General features: G+C 35.0%; 1 protein-coding gene and 1 long non-coding RNA gene across 2 annotated transcripts in view; one reads left to right on the plus strand and one right to left on the minus strand.

The window, feature by feature from the left end:
- CPA6 (carboxypeptidase A6) overlaps nt 1–10,142 on the plus strand; it is a 368,066-nt gene extending 357,924 nt beyond the window's left edge. Inside the window, exons 10-11 of the mRNA XM_074203356.1 lie at nt 6,758–6,842; nt 9,478–10,142. Of these exons, the coding sequence (XP_074059457.1) occupies nt 6,758–6,842; nt 9,478–9,665 (273 nt within the window). The 3' untranslated portion in view covers nt 9,666–10,142. The remainder of the gene's footprint in view (nt 1–6,757; nt 6,843–9,477) is intronic.
- Nucleotides 10,143–10,348: 206 nt separating this feature from the next.
- Nucleotides 10,349–16,081, minus strand: LOC141498074 (uncharacterized). The gene is made up of 3 exons (XR_012471546.1): nt 15,455–16,081; nt 15,100–15,151; nt 10,349–10,876 (listed from the first exon to the last, which is right to left on the minus strand). It is a non-coding gene; the product is annotated as an uncharacterized LOC141498074 (long non-coding RNA).
- Between the last annotated feature and the right edge of the window lie 2,152 nt (nt 16,082–18,233).

Raw genomic sequence — 18,233 nt, forward strand, 5'->3', positions numbered from 1 at the left:
GTAAGTACCTGACTTCATTATGGATATATGCGTGTCTGGTTTTGTGTGTGTGCATTTTGTACAGGGTATATAGTGGGCTTTGTAGCTCTTTTTCTGACTTTAATATAGATTTTAACTATAATGGTATGTTTTATCAACCTATTTGCATTCTTATCTCAAGTCTGAGAGAAAGGTCAACCTGGATTTTATTAGTTTTATAACCTCTGTACATTTCCAGGACTATAATTAATTTTATTGGGTAAATAATTGTAACTGTATTATAATACTAATTGTAATTAATTAAAAGTAAATTATAATTAATAAGATCTAATCACTCAGTAAATGCTACCAAATCCCTGGATATATCAAACCAAAATCCTTCCCATATGAAAATGAAACTCTATACATAGAAGTAATTTGAGTTTTTAAAATTGGATCTTTAAAATAAATATATTTATGACATAATCTCTACAGTTCTAGCAATGGAAGAAAATTCAATATAAAATAGGTCCATTTTGGCATGCACATTTTTAATATTAAGGAGGTTCCCTTGCAACCTCCCCCTTGACCTTTCTGAAAGTCTTTGTGTCTGTTTTGTGATCCATTAAAAAAAAACTTAGTCACTCAAGTATCAAAAAGCAATCTTCCCTCTATGTTGCAGATCCCAAAGATACTCTTCTAGTAAGACACTACTGCACTGTCTTAATTAGAATAGTCTAAATAAAAAATAGCCTTTGTATTTTAACTTTTAGCATTTGCCTAATAACTACTAACAAATGCTCAAGTGAAATTTTATCTTCATAAAATAAAATCTATATTAAAAATAAAATCTATATAAAAATATTTTTAAGATCTTTATAAAAAATTAATCTATCATATCTGAATTTGGTCAAGATTCAGGATTCCTCAATAGAAGCATTAATATAGGGTAGTTTGGGATTTGGTTTGGTTTTTTTAATCATCATTTGACCCCATGGAAAGTAAGCTCTCTGTACACATCCTACAAATCTCCTTCTTACAGAGTTCAACTTATTTTCATTTTGCAGTAGTGAAAAGAACACTGACTCTGAAGTTAACAAATCTAGGTTCAGATCACATCTCTAAAAAGAATGCTTTCATGATCTTGAGCAAAGTCACTTAATCTACTTTGCTTTCAATTTTCCTTTAGCTATATATGTAAAAATGAGTGAGTTAGACTAGATTAAGGATTTTTTAAAGAAGGGTCTGAGAACTATCCCCTTTCCTGGATTTTCATGAATAGATTTCTGGGTGGGGACAGAATTATAGCTTGATTTTCAAAAATCTATAGTTTCCCTCTTTAATTCTGTATATTTTATTTTCTGCATTTTAAAACATTATTCTGAAAAGGGATCCATTGGTTTCAATACCTAAGGAATCCAGGGCACAAAAAAAAGGCTAAAAATCCCTAGACTAGATGTTAACTGAGTTCCCATTTGGTTATAGCTATGATACTACAATTTTACTTTTTGCTACTTTTGATATTGCTCATAAGTCTATACCATTCCTTTGTTTCCTTTCATTTATCATTCATTTTCTTATAAAACAATTTTCCAGCATCCATTCACCAAGGAGATAGTAGTCTCTGGTGTTCAATCAAGACAAGATAGGTTTAGGTTAATGATTTTTAATTGTTTAGGGATTCAATTTGTTCATAGCTATCTTGAAATAACTATAGATCCTGAATTCCAAATTATAAAGGTATCATGGCTGGGTTCAAATTCCACATCTGATATACTATCTATGTAGTCCTGCACAAATCATTTAACCTCTATATGTGTTTCAAGATTTAACTAAGGAAAAAATAAAATTAAAATTAAAAAATAAAAATTTTTCAAAAAAGATTCAACTACAGGGGCAGCTAGGTGGCATAGTGGATAGAGCACCTGGCCCTGGAGTCAGGACATCCTGAGTTCAAATTCGGCCTCAGACACTTAATAATTACCTAGCTGTGTGACCTTGGGCAAATCACTTAACCCCATTGCCTTACCCCCTCCAAAAAAAAACAAAAAAAAAAGATTTAACTACCAAAGTCATAGATGGGTTGGTGATTGTGGCCTAAGGAGTGTGGAGAAATCCTGAAGAAGAACATAATAATCCACATTTGTAATTAATGTAACATACTGGCTAAAGGTAGTCCAGCAATTTATCTAGCTACGTTCATTAATCATATCTTTCTGTCACCTCAAATTCAACTCAAAGTTGAATTCATCATCTCTCATCCCCCCCAAAAAATTTCCATTCTTCCAATTTCCTTTTCTTTCTTAATGTTACCACCATTCTCCCAATGATAAAGGCTCAAGTCCCTGGAATCATTCTTTTTTTGTTGTTTTTGTTTTTGCAAGGCAATAAGGTTAAGTGACTTGCCCAAGATCACACAGCTAGGGAATTATTGAGTGTCTGAAGCCACATTTGAATTCAGGTCCTCCTGACTTCAGGGCCAGTGCTCTATCTACTGAACCAACTCCCTGCCTCCCTGAAGTCATTCTTGAGCTTCCTCTTTCATTTTAATTTGACACATATTCTTTAAGCACCTACTACCTACCAGCCAGTCACTTTGTTTGTCAACAAGAATACAAAGATAGAAATGAAGGAGTCCTACATTCCCCTGAGGAATTTGCATTCTCTTGGGAAGATATAGTATGTATATAGGTAAATCCAAACTAAGTAATAATAATAATGCAAAATAGTTTCAATATGGAGAGAGCATGGACAAAATGAGGAGTTCAGAAAAGAGTTAAAGTAGGAAGTTACAGGCAGGATGTCTTTGGAAATAAGTGAGAGGTAGTATAAGGCAGATGTGAAAAGGAAATACAGTCTAGGTATGGAGTACAGCCTATATAAAACCATAAAGGAAAAAGTTGAAATATCATGTATTCAGAACAAATGAAAGGACAGCTAGGTGGTACAGTGAATAAAGCACCAGCCCTGGAGTCAGGAGAACAAATGAGGAGTATAACACAAAATGATTGTAAAGGTTAGATGGAAGTTTAGGGGAAGGGAATGAGGAAATCATTGAAAAGTAATAAAGAGGGCAGTGGATAGAGCACCAGCCCTGGAGTCAGGAGGACCTAAGTTCAAATCCAGTCTCAAACACTTGATAATTATCTAGCTGTATGACCTTGGGCAAGTCACTTAACTCCATTGTCTTGAAAATCCAAGAAAGAAAGAAAGAAAGAAAGAAAGAAAGAAAGAAAGAAAGAAAGAAAGAAAGAAAGAAAGAAAGAAAGAAAGAAAGAAAGAAAGAAAGAAAGAAAGGAAGGTAGGTAGGTAGGTAATAGAGACAGGAAAAGAAAAAAAAGAAAAATATCAACTTAACATTTTGTAAATATATAGAAGAAAATAAAAAAGATCAGAAAAGGACCCAGAAATTTAATTTAAGGATCCACATAATTTAATATTTTAACCTTAAAATTTAAAACTTTTAAAACAAGCTGTAGGGGCAGCTAGGTGGCGCAGTGGATAAAGCACTAGCCCTGGAGTCAGGTCTCAGACACTCCTAGCTGTGTGGCCTTGGGCAAGCCACTTAACCCCATTTGCCTTGCAAAAACCTAAAAACAAAAAACAAACAACAAACAAAAAAAAAAGCTGTACCTAAGAGTCATATGGTGTATACACTCATGTTGTTCATTCTCCTTTGTCTATGGAAACTTCTGTAGTTGTTGCTGATTGTTACATTCATTTTTTAATAGGGGAGGGGGGGGGAAGAAAAGGAAGGCTGAAATTATATTGTGGAGAGATTTAAATGTCAAATAAGGAACTTTATATTTTTTTACTAGAGGAGATAGTAATTCTCTAGAGATTGTTGTATAAGGAAGTGACACTATCAGATCTGTTGTAGGAATATCAATTTAGCAGGTTAATAGAATATGGATTGGAGAAAAGAGAAGAAAAAGCAGGAAAACCTCAGCCCCCACATCCAATCAGTTAGCAAGACACATCAACCTTAGTTCAACAATTTCTCTTTCTATTCCCACCTTCACAATCCAAATTCAGGCCTTCATTACTATTCTTGGGCTAATGAATATCCTCTTAACTATTCTCCCTGACTCCAGTGTCTCCCCCTGTAGTCATAGGTTCATAAGACTTAGAACTTTAAAAGACCTTAGAGATCATATGGTCCAAACCCATAATTTAACAAATATGAAAACTGATACCCAGAGAGATAAATTGTCATATAGGTAGTAAATAACAGAAATAATCATATAGGTAATAAATAATAGAGTCAGACTTTGAATCCAGGTTTAATCCATTAAATCCAATGCTCTTTCCACTCCAGGCTTCATATTACAGTCAGAGTAATCTTAATATGCACAGATTTTACCACACAATCTATCTACTCAGAAATCCCTGGTGCCTCCTCATAGTTATCTACTCTAATGCAAACTTCTCATTCAATATAATCCCACTCCAACTTAATTTCTCTAACCTAGCTTTTCATTCTGTTCAAATACAAAAATATATGTACTAAGAATACTACCTTGCACATAATAGACTTGTTTGTTCTTAATAAAGGTTTGTCTCCTTCCCTTCCTTTATGATATATTCTCCCCCCTCTGGGTATTCAATGTTATAGGCAAACTAGACTGCTCCTTTCTTGCCTCTAAACTCCACCTCCATTGACCTATTTGCCATTCCTTGTACACAATAATCCATCTCCCAGCTCTATGTATTTCCAGTAGATGTTCTCCATGTTTGAAATGCTCTCCTCACCTCCAACTCTTATGACCAGATAGTTCAAATCCAATCTTCAGCAAGATCCTTTTCCCATACTCAAAACCTTACAAAAAAATGATTTTTGAAAACTATCATTGCATATGGTTGAAAAATATAAATAAAATATTTAATTTTTTAAAAAGCCCTTTCCAATGTTACCAAGTCCAATTGCCTTCCTTTATAAGATTATCTTACATGAACTATATATGTATATATGAATATATACATCTTATATGTACCTAATTATTTACATTTTATCTTCACCATTAAAATGTTAAGTTCCCTAAAGAGAAATACTGTCTCTCTACCTTTCTTTATATCCCCAGTAATGAGCACAATACTGACACATAACTGCTTAACAGATGTTTGTTGACTGACTCACTAGTGATTCCTCATTCTTTTCATTCCTTTTTCCTTCTCTTGGCCTGTATTTGCATTATTTTCCATTTGATATCCTCCATTTCTGCACGTTAAAATCTTCCCCTTCCTTCAAAGTACAGTGTATATATGTGTGTGTGTGTGTGTGTGTGTATGTATATATATATATATGTATATATATATATATATATATATATATATATGTATGTATCCCATCTTTCAGAAACCCTTTTCTGATTCCTCTGGTATGAATGATCTCTCTTATCCTCAAATCTCTCAAATTGCTGTTTGAAGTCTTCACATTGATCGTATTAAGGCTCCATTAAAGTTGTTTGTGTATTTATTTTATTTCCCCAACTACACTCCAAGTTCTTTAATGACAAGTATACTATGCCTTCTTTCATCTTCCAATGCCCAAAAAGATGTATTGCTCCTAATAGGTATTTATTAAACTTGACTATTCGAACTGGACAGAAACACTTTAGTTCACTTCAGCAAATAATACCATGTTGCCAATGGCTGTTCAATTTAAGTATTAAATTATTCAATGGTGATTTGAAACTGAAGAGCAGTATCAACATACTGGCATCAACAGCACTGGTATCAACATACCTTTTTTCTCTAACGACACATACAACATGATTAAACTCTCTGTTGAAACCATGTGTTTTACAATGCTTTAAATGATGAATTACACACAATTAGGACCTTTTAGTAACTTTGCTAGTTTTTTCCAGCTTTTAGCATTTCTGTGATTTATTTTTGATACTACTACTGGCACTGATAGTGAATTTGTAGAGAAACACAAAGCATGTACTTCTCAGCAAATTCATTGACTGGGAAGCGAAAGATTACTCCTGAGCATACTGTGGGTGGGGGAACAATGCTAAAATGAACAGTCTTCTCTGCCATTCAAATGTTTCATCCTTATTTAGATATGCTTGGAAATACAGCTCTGCTACAAGTTTCAGAGTCCAGATTTGACTGTGGACTCCTTGGGAGGTGGTGAGACATAGTTGAGAAGTTTTAGATTTTTAGGGTTCAAGTCCTATTTCTGACTCATACTGTGTAACCATAGTCATTTAAATTCTCAGGGTCTCAGGCAACTCTTTCTAAGATTACAAATTACAGAAAAGTTGCTCATCTGTGAAGGGAGTTCTAACATCAAGCGTTCCCTATATAGGTTTAGGCCCCTAAAAAAATCAAACAAGTCAAAGAAAAAGATCTGTTCTTTATTCTTAGCAGATCCTGTCACTCCATTTGGAATTTATGGATATATTTTCCCTAGCCTGATTCTCTTGCTGCTTTGCCATGGATCTGTAGAGGAAGGATTCCTGTTTCTCCCTTAATAAAGAAAAATCAGTCCTATATTCTTGTACCAGAATGACCCAGATTTATTAGATCACTCAAAAATATTTTTCTAACTGTACACTAGGAATTTAACTCCTGGACAACAAGGACTTTATGCATGTTTAGTTGTGAAAATTCAAATAATAAACATTTTTGGTGACAAAGCTTGCTGTTTTTCTAGTATTTCAAACTTTGATATCATTATATCTTGAATTGGTAACTGTTGAAGCATGAATCATAAGTATGTCAGTACCTCTAAAAGTTCCAGTCTTAATGAGGTTAGTAATGTGAAATTCTAACGTTCTCCCACACACAGGAATCTGCAGCTTATAATGCCGTTATTGCTATTCATTCAGCATATGGGGTCCACTATCAACATGGGCCTGCTTCAAGCACTTTATGTAAGTAACATGTAGGAATATCCTGGGATTGTTTCTTCAACTGACTTTTCTTAGAAAAGGAGAATTACTTGCTTTTTCAAGTGAGTTTTGAGTTTGCTCAGTTATTTAAGGGAGAAAAATGTTTATATCTGATGAGTTTTGTTTTAATCTGATAACAACCACCCTTACCAAAATTCAAAGCAGAGCATATTCTATGCAGTATTGAATGGAAAATGAGCAAAAAACTTGATCTACAGAAAACATTCAGTTGAGCTCAAGGAACTCTTCTAAACTGCCCTAAAACCTGCTAGGATTTCAAATATCCCAGTATTTAGGAAAATATTCCTTTTATTTTCATACTTTTCCCTTTATTTTTATGAAATTCCATATCCTACAGGAAGAGCAATAGAAATTTTATTTGATATGGTAAAAAAAATATTTCTTAAGAAAAGGTTGATTGTTAACGCTAGAATTGTAATCTTACTCTATCAGCATAACATTGAGCAAGTCACTTAAACTCTTTAAGCCTCAGCTGACCCTTCCTGGACTAAGTAAATCCTAAAATCTTTTCCAGATCCAAATACTTGTCTGTTAATGACCCTAAAATTCATCAGAAATTCAGTCCAGAAATCCCTCTGATAAAATAAATGTGTGTGGATATGGGGGGCAGGGGGTGTTGTGGGGGTGTGAGAAACAGAGAGACATCCATAGTGATTTATTTATAAATTGCTACAGTGAGGGCAGCTAGGTGGTGCAATGGAGGCAGCTAGGTGGCGCAGTGGATAGAGTAGTGGCCCTGGAGTCAGAAGAATAAGAGTTCAAATTTGATCTCAGACACATAATTGCCTAGCTATGTGACCTTGAGCAAGTCACTTTAACCCCACTGCCTCGCAAAAACTAAAAAAAAAAATGGTACAGTGAATAAATTACAGGGCCTAGAGTCAGAAACACTCAAGTTCAAGTTCAAATCTAGTCTTAGAAACTTACTAGCTGTAAAATGAACTAGAGAAGTATCTATGTCAAGAAAACCCCAAATGGTATTGTGAAGAGCTGGGTATGACTGAAAATGACTGAACAACAAAAAAATATAATTGACTTACTTTGAGTTCAGTCCAATCTGATTACTTATTAAGCACTGCAAAAAATAAAAACATAATAAATAGCAAAACAGTATTGAGCTTCAAGAAGCTTACATTATTAAAAAATGAAGCATTTATACAGATAAATTTGCTTGTAATAATCTGGGGAAAAGAGTATTAACAACTCTTGTGATTAGATCTCATCATACCCTTCTTGCTCTGAGTCTCACTACTCATTTTCTTCATCCTGAAGAACAGGTGATCCTATAAGTTCGTCAGTTTAAATTTGTATCAAATGAAACTGGCCTCATATTGATAATTATTTAGAAAGCAGATTTTCTCCAGCCAGTATAAATTTCTGAATGATAGTCATCCTAAAGCTATAATCTCCTGCCCCACACCAGCCTTCCATCATTGCAACCCTTTAAGGGAATTTTTATATAAAGATTACCTTCCTGAGGCAGATAGGTGGCACAGGTGAGTGGAACACTGGTCCTGGAGTCAGAAGACCCTGAGTTCAATTGTGACCTCAGATACTTACTGGCCCTAGATAAATCACTTAACTCCATTGTCCAAAAAAAAAAAATTACTTCCCAATCAATATTAAATAATAATTAGCATTCATATAGGATTTATGGGGTTCATAGGATTACAGAGTTAGAGCTGACAGGACCTCTGAGGTTATCAAGAAATCCAAACCCTTCATGTTATATGTAAGAAAACCAAGATCAGAGAGGTGAAGTGCTTTATATGAAGTCCAATAGGCAGTAAATGGAACCAGCCTTTGATCCTCTAACCCCATGTCTTTTCCATTGTACTTCACTACCTCTTGGATTCAAAAAGGAAAATAATGTCACAAACATAAATATCTTAGATCAGCACAATAATATAGCCGCAACGGGTCTCTGACCAGCAGAGACCTAGCATGGCAACTTAACCTCACTCTCAGATAAAATGGGGGGAGGGATGCTATAAAGTAGCAGTCAATCATCACAAATGAGGACACCCTATCCTGAAACTGGTCAACTGTAAAAATAACTATGCTATAGAAAAACATGGGTAGTAATCCATATATCCAAAATCAGGCATACAATGTCAGATCTGAACAATGCTTTGGTTGTTTTGGTATGATTTTTGTTTCACCGTATTTCTTTGTTCCAGGAAAGGATTGGGGGGTCAGGGATTGGAATCAGAATCATAAATTGTAGATTTAGAGTTGGAAGGATTTTTAGAGACCATCTAGCCCAACCTCCTCATTTTACAGATAAGGAACTACACCAAGAGAATATAAGTGAGGCCAGCTGGGGAATGACAGTGCTTTTTAAAAGCATCAATAAAGTGTTTATTTTTTTTATTTGAATAGAAGTGTTACTTCAAATAAGAGCATACAGATTTCAGTCAAAAATTAAATGACTATTCCCCCTTGAGAACAAGGAACTATTGCTTGTTTTTTCCTCATGAAAATTAGATTGTCAGGATTCATTACTAGCTTAGTAAACAGGGACATATATCATTTTGGAAATCATCCAGTCTTCCATAAGAAAAGTATGAACCATGCTAATCACTTTTTCTTTCAGATGTGAGCTCTGGCAGTTCAATGGATTGGGCTTACAAAAATGGAATACCCTATTCATTTGCATTTGAACTTCGTGACACTGGGCATTTTGGATTTTTGCTCCCAGAGTCTCTGATCAAACCAACATGTACAGAGACAATGCTGGCAGTGAAGAATATTACAATGCATCTGCTAAAGAAGTGTCACTGAGAGATGTCACTAAGAGCCAAATCTCAGCAAGAACAGACACATCACCCTTGTCAGGAAGGATTCTGAAGGGCCTTGCCTTCGTTTTTCAGAACTGTTTGCTATTGGCTGGTTGCTTTGTTGTTTGTTTGCTTGCTTGCTTTTAAGAGACACAAACCCTGCTTTTAGTGAAATTCTGTGAAAGTAAACTAGTTAATTGACTTTAACAGGAGTTTCTCATGCTGCAATGAAGTAAGGTGAAGATGCAACCATAACATCAGAGGCTTAGGTTATTAGAAGTCAAATTGTCACCTAGTTTCCTTTGAAAGAAAACTATATTTCTGAGGTCAAATTTTACAAGGGAGGAAAAAAAAAAGAAAGCTCACTTCCTCTACTCTTAGTTTCATGGCACCTTGTAACATATTTAACAATGATTTATCTTTAATAAATCTTGTTCTCTCAATTAAGACCAATGTTACTGGTTTGTCTGTGTTTTTAATCATTTACTACTGAGTCTTTTTAATGTAACTCAGCTTTCCCAGACTTGGGTAAAAGCCAGGTTTCAGAAGAATACTAACAACTGATTTGGAAAGGACCAACTACATTTCTTTATTTTGAAATTAAGTTTTTTACTAAATACTTAACATTGAATGTCCATGTAACAAATCAATATTATTTATACTTATATTAATTCATTTCGATGATAAAAGATACTTCCTCTAAGTCCCCATGGGTATTCCTTTTTTATTCATTCTCATTCATCTTTTTGTCTCATTCAACCCTGGGGTATGCACCATTCTTTTGGCTCTTTTCTTTTTACTTTATATTACTTCATAAAACTCTTTCCAGATTTCTCATCATTGTTGGTCTTAAAATATTTTACATTAACACACCATAATTTATTTAGCCATTCCATTATTATCAACTGACTACCCTATTGCTACACTCATCATTACTTTAACTTTCAAAGCACCCTTTCCTGATCAAAACCCATACAGCAGTGTTGCCTCCCCTTATTAGAATATAGGCTCCTCTGTCTTGCTTTTGTATTTATAATTCCAGTGCTTATTACAATGTCTAGAATAGAGCAAGTGTTTAATAAATGTTGTTTATTTCTTCATTCACTATCAGATATTATTTTGCTCCCGTTTTCGTCAGTGCATGAAGTCCTGTGTTATAAGAGTCAAGATGGAGGAACCAGTATGCAAACATCTTTGTAGACACAGAAAATAATCCTAAATACAGAGAAGATAAAGGAGATGAATAAAATGGTGAGAACCACAACAATAATTAGAGAATTGACCTAAGTTAACCAGAGTACATAGTAGAAACCATCTACATAATGGCACAGTGGATGGGCACAGGAAGTTCCACTTCCTAAGTTTAAAATTGGCCCCAGACATTTACTAGCTGTGTGGGCTAGTCACTTTATCCTATTCACCTTAGTTTCCTCATCTATAAAATGAACTAGAGAAGGAAAAGGCAAACAGCTCCAGGGTCTTTGCCAAGAAAACCCCAAATGGTGTCACAAAGAGTCAGACATGACTGAAAAATGACTCATCAACAACAAATATATTTTCCACAGAATTTCTGTTCATTGGCCCTGCAGTGATGTACCATTAAATCAAGTCTATGCAGTACTTCATTATGGAACTCTCTAAGCAAAATAGAACTTACCTTTGACTGTTAATTAAGTAGGAACTTTGTGATACTTTCTAAAGAACCGTATTAGGGGGAAAAAAATCTGTGATTTTAATCAGTGCTGGAACTCCTTCCACAGATCACAATCTGTGCCTTAGGGGGCTACCCAAGGCTAAGAGAAGTTTGGTGATTTGTCCATTGCCATACAGGCACAGGAAGGATGTAAAGCTAAGTCTTTTTTATTCCAAGTCCAGCAATCTACCCACTACTCCATTTTCCATCAGCAGTTGTGTTTGGCTTCACCCAAGGAACACCTTGGTGAGATAAAGCTCATTATCTGAAATCTTATCATTATGTTGGTTGACTCAGCTTTTGATACTCATCATCTTCTCAGCTCAGCCTGAGCTGCCTGTTTCTCCCCTCAGAACAGAAGTCTGGAGGACAGAGCATTAAACTCCTTCTAAAGTTTTCCTTTATAAAGGGGACAGCCTTCCAGGTAACCTCATTTTCCACATTTTCCATCAATTTGACTTGTAAACATACATACATGCAAATATACATGTCACTTTTCCCATTTTTATTCCCATTAATGCTATTTCTCCCTCTTCTTAAGACCATCTAAGACTATGATGTTAGATTACAAATGTGATGATTCCATTGTTCTTAATAATGAAAACAGTCTATTATATAATGAATTTTATACAATATTTCCATTTTTATTGCTTATCATTATTCTTATAGTTTATCCTTAAATACCCTTGACATGACTTTGCTTGGTTGTCTATTTTGCCAATATATGTTAAAAACTGTTTTTTGTCTTCTTCTATGCTTAAGAGATAACACTTCTCACAAACATCCATCATTCTTCTTCAAGAAATCAAACAAGCAAATGGGAAGCTATCACTCTCCATTTGGCAACTAAGACAGATGTTTTCTGATTAAAACTTTTTCTTGGTTCTTTTGTTCTTGCGGCAACAAATGACATTGGTTAATCTTCTGGATGAAAAGATTTGTCACACTGTCAATGTGGTTTCTGTTGCCCATTTCCCACTTTTGATTTTTAATTACTTGCTTAAATCTCTTGAAATGAAGTTGCTTCAATCATATGCCATATTTTTTTCATTATTATTTCTTCTTTTTCTTTCTCTTGTTTGTGCTTTTTTCCCCCAAAGATTTTAACTGTGATGGTCTGACTATACACAGACATACAAACAACAAACATTTAAGTACTTATTAGTTCCAGGTGCTATGCCACCTGGAGATAGAAATACAAAGAAAAATAGTCCCTGCCCTTAAGAAACTTACAGTCTAATGGGGAAAAACAACACACAAAGGGGTACTTAAAGGGGTAAGAAGGTATCTGCAGCGGATTGTAGTGCCAAGTCTTTAAAGTCAGAAACAGAGTCAAGAGAGGATTAAAGGCTGACTGACCTAGGCCACTCTACAAAATATAGGTTGCCCTAATTGATGTACTAGAGTAAGGAAGCTTCAGGTGTTAAGGGAGGAAGCTCTGGAGTAAGATGCTTGATGAAGAATGCTTGCCAAGTCTATTAAATCAGAAGCAGAGCCAAGAAAGGATCAGGAAGTTGGTTTAGAAATGATTCCTACATCTGTCCTTTAAAATACAATCTCATTATGATGGTATTATTTGGTGTTCACCATATTCAAGGCCTACTAGTTCTTTTCTAATAAGATAGAGGCAATAAACTTCTGTAATTTGTTATCTGAAGACTTAGGTCTCTCTCATTTCTTCTCTGAACTATGCTTTTCATATAAATCATTTCTCTATATTGTAACCTTTCCCCAATATTTACACTGAAGTCACTAAGAATTAAGGTATATACTGATTTAGATCTTTGTATAAATTTCTATACCAAAGAATTTTTAGCCCTCTCTACCACTTTTTCCACCACTGTACCACTTTCCCTAAGAAAAAAAAGGAATGCCCAGACCTCAGATCAATTTTTAATTTTTTTTTGTTTCATATATTGCCACAGTTAAAAACTTCATCCCCAAGTACCTAGGCTCTTATAAAGTATATCAAGAAATATATTCAGATCATTAAACAGGGAAAAGCATCCACATGTACAAAATTATTTATAGCAATTATTTTTATAGTGGCAAAGAATTGAAAAGTAAGGGGATATCCATCAATTAGGAAATGGTTAGACAGATTGTGCTGTATGAATGTGATAGAATACTATTGTTCTATAAGAAATCATGAGAGACAGATTTCAGAAAAAAACCAGAAAGATTTACATGAACTGATGCTGAGTGAATTCAGCAGAACCAGATCATTGAACACCTTAACAGCAACATTATGTAATGATCAGCTATGATAAACTTAGCTCTTCTCAGCAATACAGTGATCAAAGGCAATTCTAAAAGACTTGTAGTGAAAAATGCCATGTACATCCAGAGAAAGATCTATGAAATGTGAAGGCAGACCAAAGCATACTATTTTCACTTTTTAAAATTTGTTGTATGTTTTTCTTTCTCGTGATTTTTCTCTTCTGTTGGATTCTTCTTTCACAATATGAATAATATGGAAATATGTTTAACATGATTAAACATGTTTCAAATTACTCACGTTATGGGGAGGGAGAAAGGAAGAGAGAAAGGGAAAATATGGCCCCCAAAATCTTACCAAAAATGAATGTAGAAAACTATCTTTATATGTAATTGGAAAAAATAAAATTACAATTAAAAGGAAAAAAGAAATATACTCAGTTTGCCTTTTAAGGATGATAAAACCTATCAGAGAATATACTATACTGTTATAACCTTCCCTGATCATTATAAAAGATAAAGGGAAGTTTTCTACTTCCTACATATTATGTAATATGCAAAGTAGATTATATAGAGTTCCAATTCTAACTAATGTTAGCCTTCCTTTTACGTTATCTCATAAGCTATAAATGAGTCAAATATGGTTCAATGAAGATCTGAATTGAAGAGAAAAAGACCTGAGTTTGTACATCATCTCTGATATTAATTGTATGGCTATGGCCAACTAAGCGTTTCTGGGTCTGAGGAAAAATTTCTAAGCCAAAAATTATAGAAAGGATTGTGATCTGAGTTAGTCATGGAAGGAAATTTCCATTAAGGTAAAATCTTGGCATATGTAGTCTATGTACACCCTAGAAAAAGTAATTTTACCTGATAAGCAGCATATTTGTCGATTCTGACTGTATGAATTTTCTGTTCCCATCCTAATACTTTGTTGAACAAACACATATCAGGGTCAGCTGTTCTGAAATGAGCTAACACATCCAAAAAAGTGTTGAGCTGCTCCTGTGTTGGTGTTAGTGAGAGTAATTTATTGGTGTGCTAATTTTTTTTCAACATTATTTTGATGTGCTAATATCCTTTTATGAGAATTAATGGTTTCTGGTATATACAAGTATAGTAATCATTTGTTTGGAAGCAACATTATCTATTCTTTAGAAGTTTAACTTCTAAAATAAAATATTGTAATAGAGTTACATTTGTCGTAAACATACTTTATTTTTGTATGTTACATCTTGGGATTTATGGTTAAACTATAATAAATCAAACATAATTGATTAAATCAGGATTCTGTGTTATGTTATAGGCTCAATAATTACACTGATTGCATCAGACATCAGAACCCTTTATGATAAATCTTATCAAATGCACTACACAAAATTCATTGCAGTTAGAGCCATGAATATAGCTGAATAATATGTGTTGTAAGGATAAATGAGAAGGGGTGGCTATGTGGTGCAGTGGAAAGAACACTCCTGGAGTCAGGAGTATCTGAGTTCAAATCCAGCCTTAGACACTTCATAATTACCTAGTTGTGTGGCCTTGGGCAAGTCACTTAACCCCCACTGTCTTGCAAAAACCTAAAAAAAAGAATAAATGAAAAGAATAAAATCATATTGTCTCCTAGATTTTCTATGTCTCCATACCTAATTAACCCATCTGCTGCCATCCACCATTATTGAAGTACCTGCTTTAGCATCAGGAGTTATGCTAGAGCCTCAACTCATGCAGACCCCACCATCTCTCCAGTTAGCCACATTTCTGCAGTTGGGGCTTCAAAGACCACTTTAGTTTCCCCTCCTGTTTCTACTAGCACCTGTCCTTGCACAGGAATACTTGTGAATGTCTTGTTCTCAAGCATCCCTCCAATACTCTCTCCTCACTTGGTTTTTGTGACATTGCTTGCTCCCTTCCAGTTCTTCACCAACAGTGTGATGCTTTTTTCTCAGCCTCCTTTGCCACATCATAGTTTCTCTCTTCACCAAGTCTTGAAATATTCTGGGCTTTACATCTCAGTCTTGATATGTTCTGGGCTTCTGTGGACCAGCTTGGAAATCTTCTGCCTGACATGAAACCAAAACAGTTTCTCTAATAGAAAGCATTTCAAGTCAACAATTGATATAAACTCTCCCCTTGTGAGGCAGGACTAAGGTCTCTCAAACCACTGGATGAGTATCCTATCCCCATTTATCCATTCACCCTAAATGATAAAGAATCATTTATGCTTTGAAGAAGCCACTGAATTTCAACTTAGACTGATATTTTGACACAAAAATGTTGGACTTCTCTAACCTAGAAAGATTTTTATTCAGAGATATAAAGATATGCTCAATTCTCTGAAAAAAACATCTGATATTGATGGTAGGCTCGAAGTTGAGAACTATGGAAATTATGTTCCAGACAGTTTCTGATGTATGGATTAAGTGATAGTTCTCTGAAATATTGCATATTGTTATCTTTTGATAGAGCATCGAACAGAAAAGGGTAGTTTAATGGGATTTATCAGGGTCAAGAAGAATCTCATAAAAAAGTGAATACTTGGAGTGAACACTGCTGTGCTTGTCTCACAAACACATATATTCAGAGGGAGGGGGGAGGGGAGGGAGGGGGAGGGGAGGGGGGAGGGGGGAGGGGGAGGGGGAGGGGGAGGGGGGGAGGGAGAGGGGAGGGAGAGGGAGAGGGAGAGGGAGAGGGAGAGGGAGAGGGAGAGGGAGAGGGAGAGGGAGAGGGAGAGGGAGAGACGCAAACATGTTAGAGACTGTAACCTATAGAATTAGCATTGATCTTAGATCTTTTAAAAAGTTTCCTAATTACTTTTGATAATAATTGAAGCTTTGAGTAGAATATAAGAAAATTTATGTTAAAAAGTAATTATCTGTTAAGGAGCTGAAATCAAATTAATATTCTTTTTATACTTACAAATACAAACTTTCTAAACATTTATCTTACCTTAGGCATTACTTAGAACAGTCATTTTTGCTAATATGTGTTAATGCAGAAGACACATTGAATCATAATCAACATTTTCTAAACCTTGATCTCACAGGCTTTTGCATCTTTCACTCAGAACAATTAATCACACCAAGTGATTAAAGGCACTAAAAATATAGATGGTTAAAGTGTTTAACTACTGGTCAAAGCCTTCTTGTGCATAAGTGTGATATGAGATTCATTCACTATTTGTCTATATTTGTTTAAATCTTCAGAATATAAAACTCTCCCCACACATCACATGGGTAGGTGATAAGCATTTAGGAAGCACCTTGTACATTCTGGAGATACAAACATTATTTTAAAAAAAAAGCTGCCCTCAATGAACTTACATTCTAATTGGGAAAGACAACAAACACATAAAAAGAAGTTAAAGGGGGAGTAAGGAAGCATGGCAAATAAAATGCAAAAACATAGCTGAAAGGGAATGAAGAATGGTTGGACTGGACGCCTCCCAAAATATAGACTGAAGGAGTGACTTATTAATGAGAGAAAGGGGCCAAAGTGGAAGGGATTTTTTTTTTTTTTTTTTTTGGTGAGAAGGGTTTGGAATCTCAGAGAACTCAGAATTCTTATCAAGTACTTCTAGGTGGCACAGTATATAGAGCACTGGCCTTGGAATCAGAAGGAGAGGAGTTCAAATCTGGCCTCAGACACTTGATATTCACTAGCTATGTGACCTTGGGCAAGTCACTTAACCCTGATTGTCTCACACCCAGGGCCATCTTTAGTCATCCTGATTCATATTTTGCCCACTGGAGTCAGATGGTTCCAGAAGAGAAAGTAAGGCTAGTGACTTAGAATGGCATTCCCCCACTCAAAAATTCGATTCATGTGCTTGTCATGATATCACCTCCCTGATGTCATGGTCATCTTCGAGAACAAAGGATAAACATCAATCATCATCATCATCACAGTCTTCATCTCTATCTCAACCCCAGTTTTTATACAGGAGTATAATAGATATTCCCTCTTCCCCCTGTGAATATCCTGAGTTTACATTCTATTACCAAGATATAGATATAGATATAGATATAGATATAGATATAGATATAAAAAAATATATATGGCAATTTGGTTGGGGAGACACTAACACTTGGGAGAATCAGGAAAGGTTTCTTGTGGAAATGATATTCAAGCTGAAATTTGAAAATTCTATGGATTCTAAGAGGCAGAGAGGTGAGAAAGAGTTGTATTCCAAGTATGAAGGCCATCCTTTGCAAAGACATGGAGAGAGGAAATGGAATGTCATTTATGGAGAATGAGAAAAAGAGAGCAATTTAACAGGACCATGGGGAAGAGAAGGAAAATAACATAAAAGAAGCCTGGAAAGATAAATTGGAGCCAATTGTGATTCTAGCATAGATCATATATTACAGAAAGATCAATGGATTTGGAGTCAAAGAATCCTCCAAATCATGGTTTTATTCCAGAAATCACCTGTGTGATTGTGCAAGTCATACACTCAGGGAATCAGCTTTCTCATCTGTAAAATAAAGGGATTGTATTGCATGATGTGTAACATACTTATAGACCTAAATCTGTTATGCTATGAACTGGACTAAGAGCAAGTTCCTGGGTTGAGGCATCTTCAGTCTTTCCTAACTATAAGTTTCCATGACCTTTGAGAAACCCTTTGAAGTACAGATCCTATTGATACTCAAAAGGATG

This window comes from Macrotis lagotis, chromosome X, assembly GCF_037893015.1.
Source record: "Macrotis lagotis isolate mMagLag1 chromosome X, bilby.v1.9.chrom.fasta, whole genome shotgun sequence".
NCBI classification, from domain to species: Eukaryota; Metazoa; Chordata; class Mammalia; order Peramelemorphia; family Peramelidae; genus Macrotis; species Macrotis lagotis.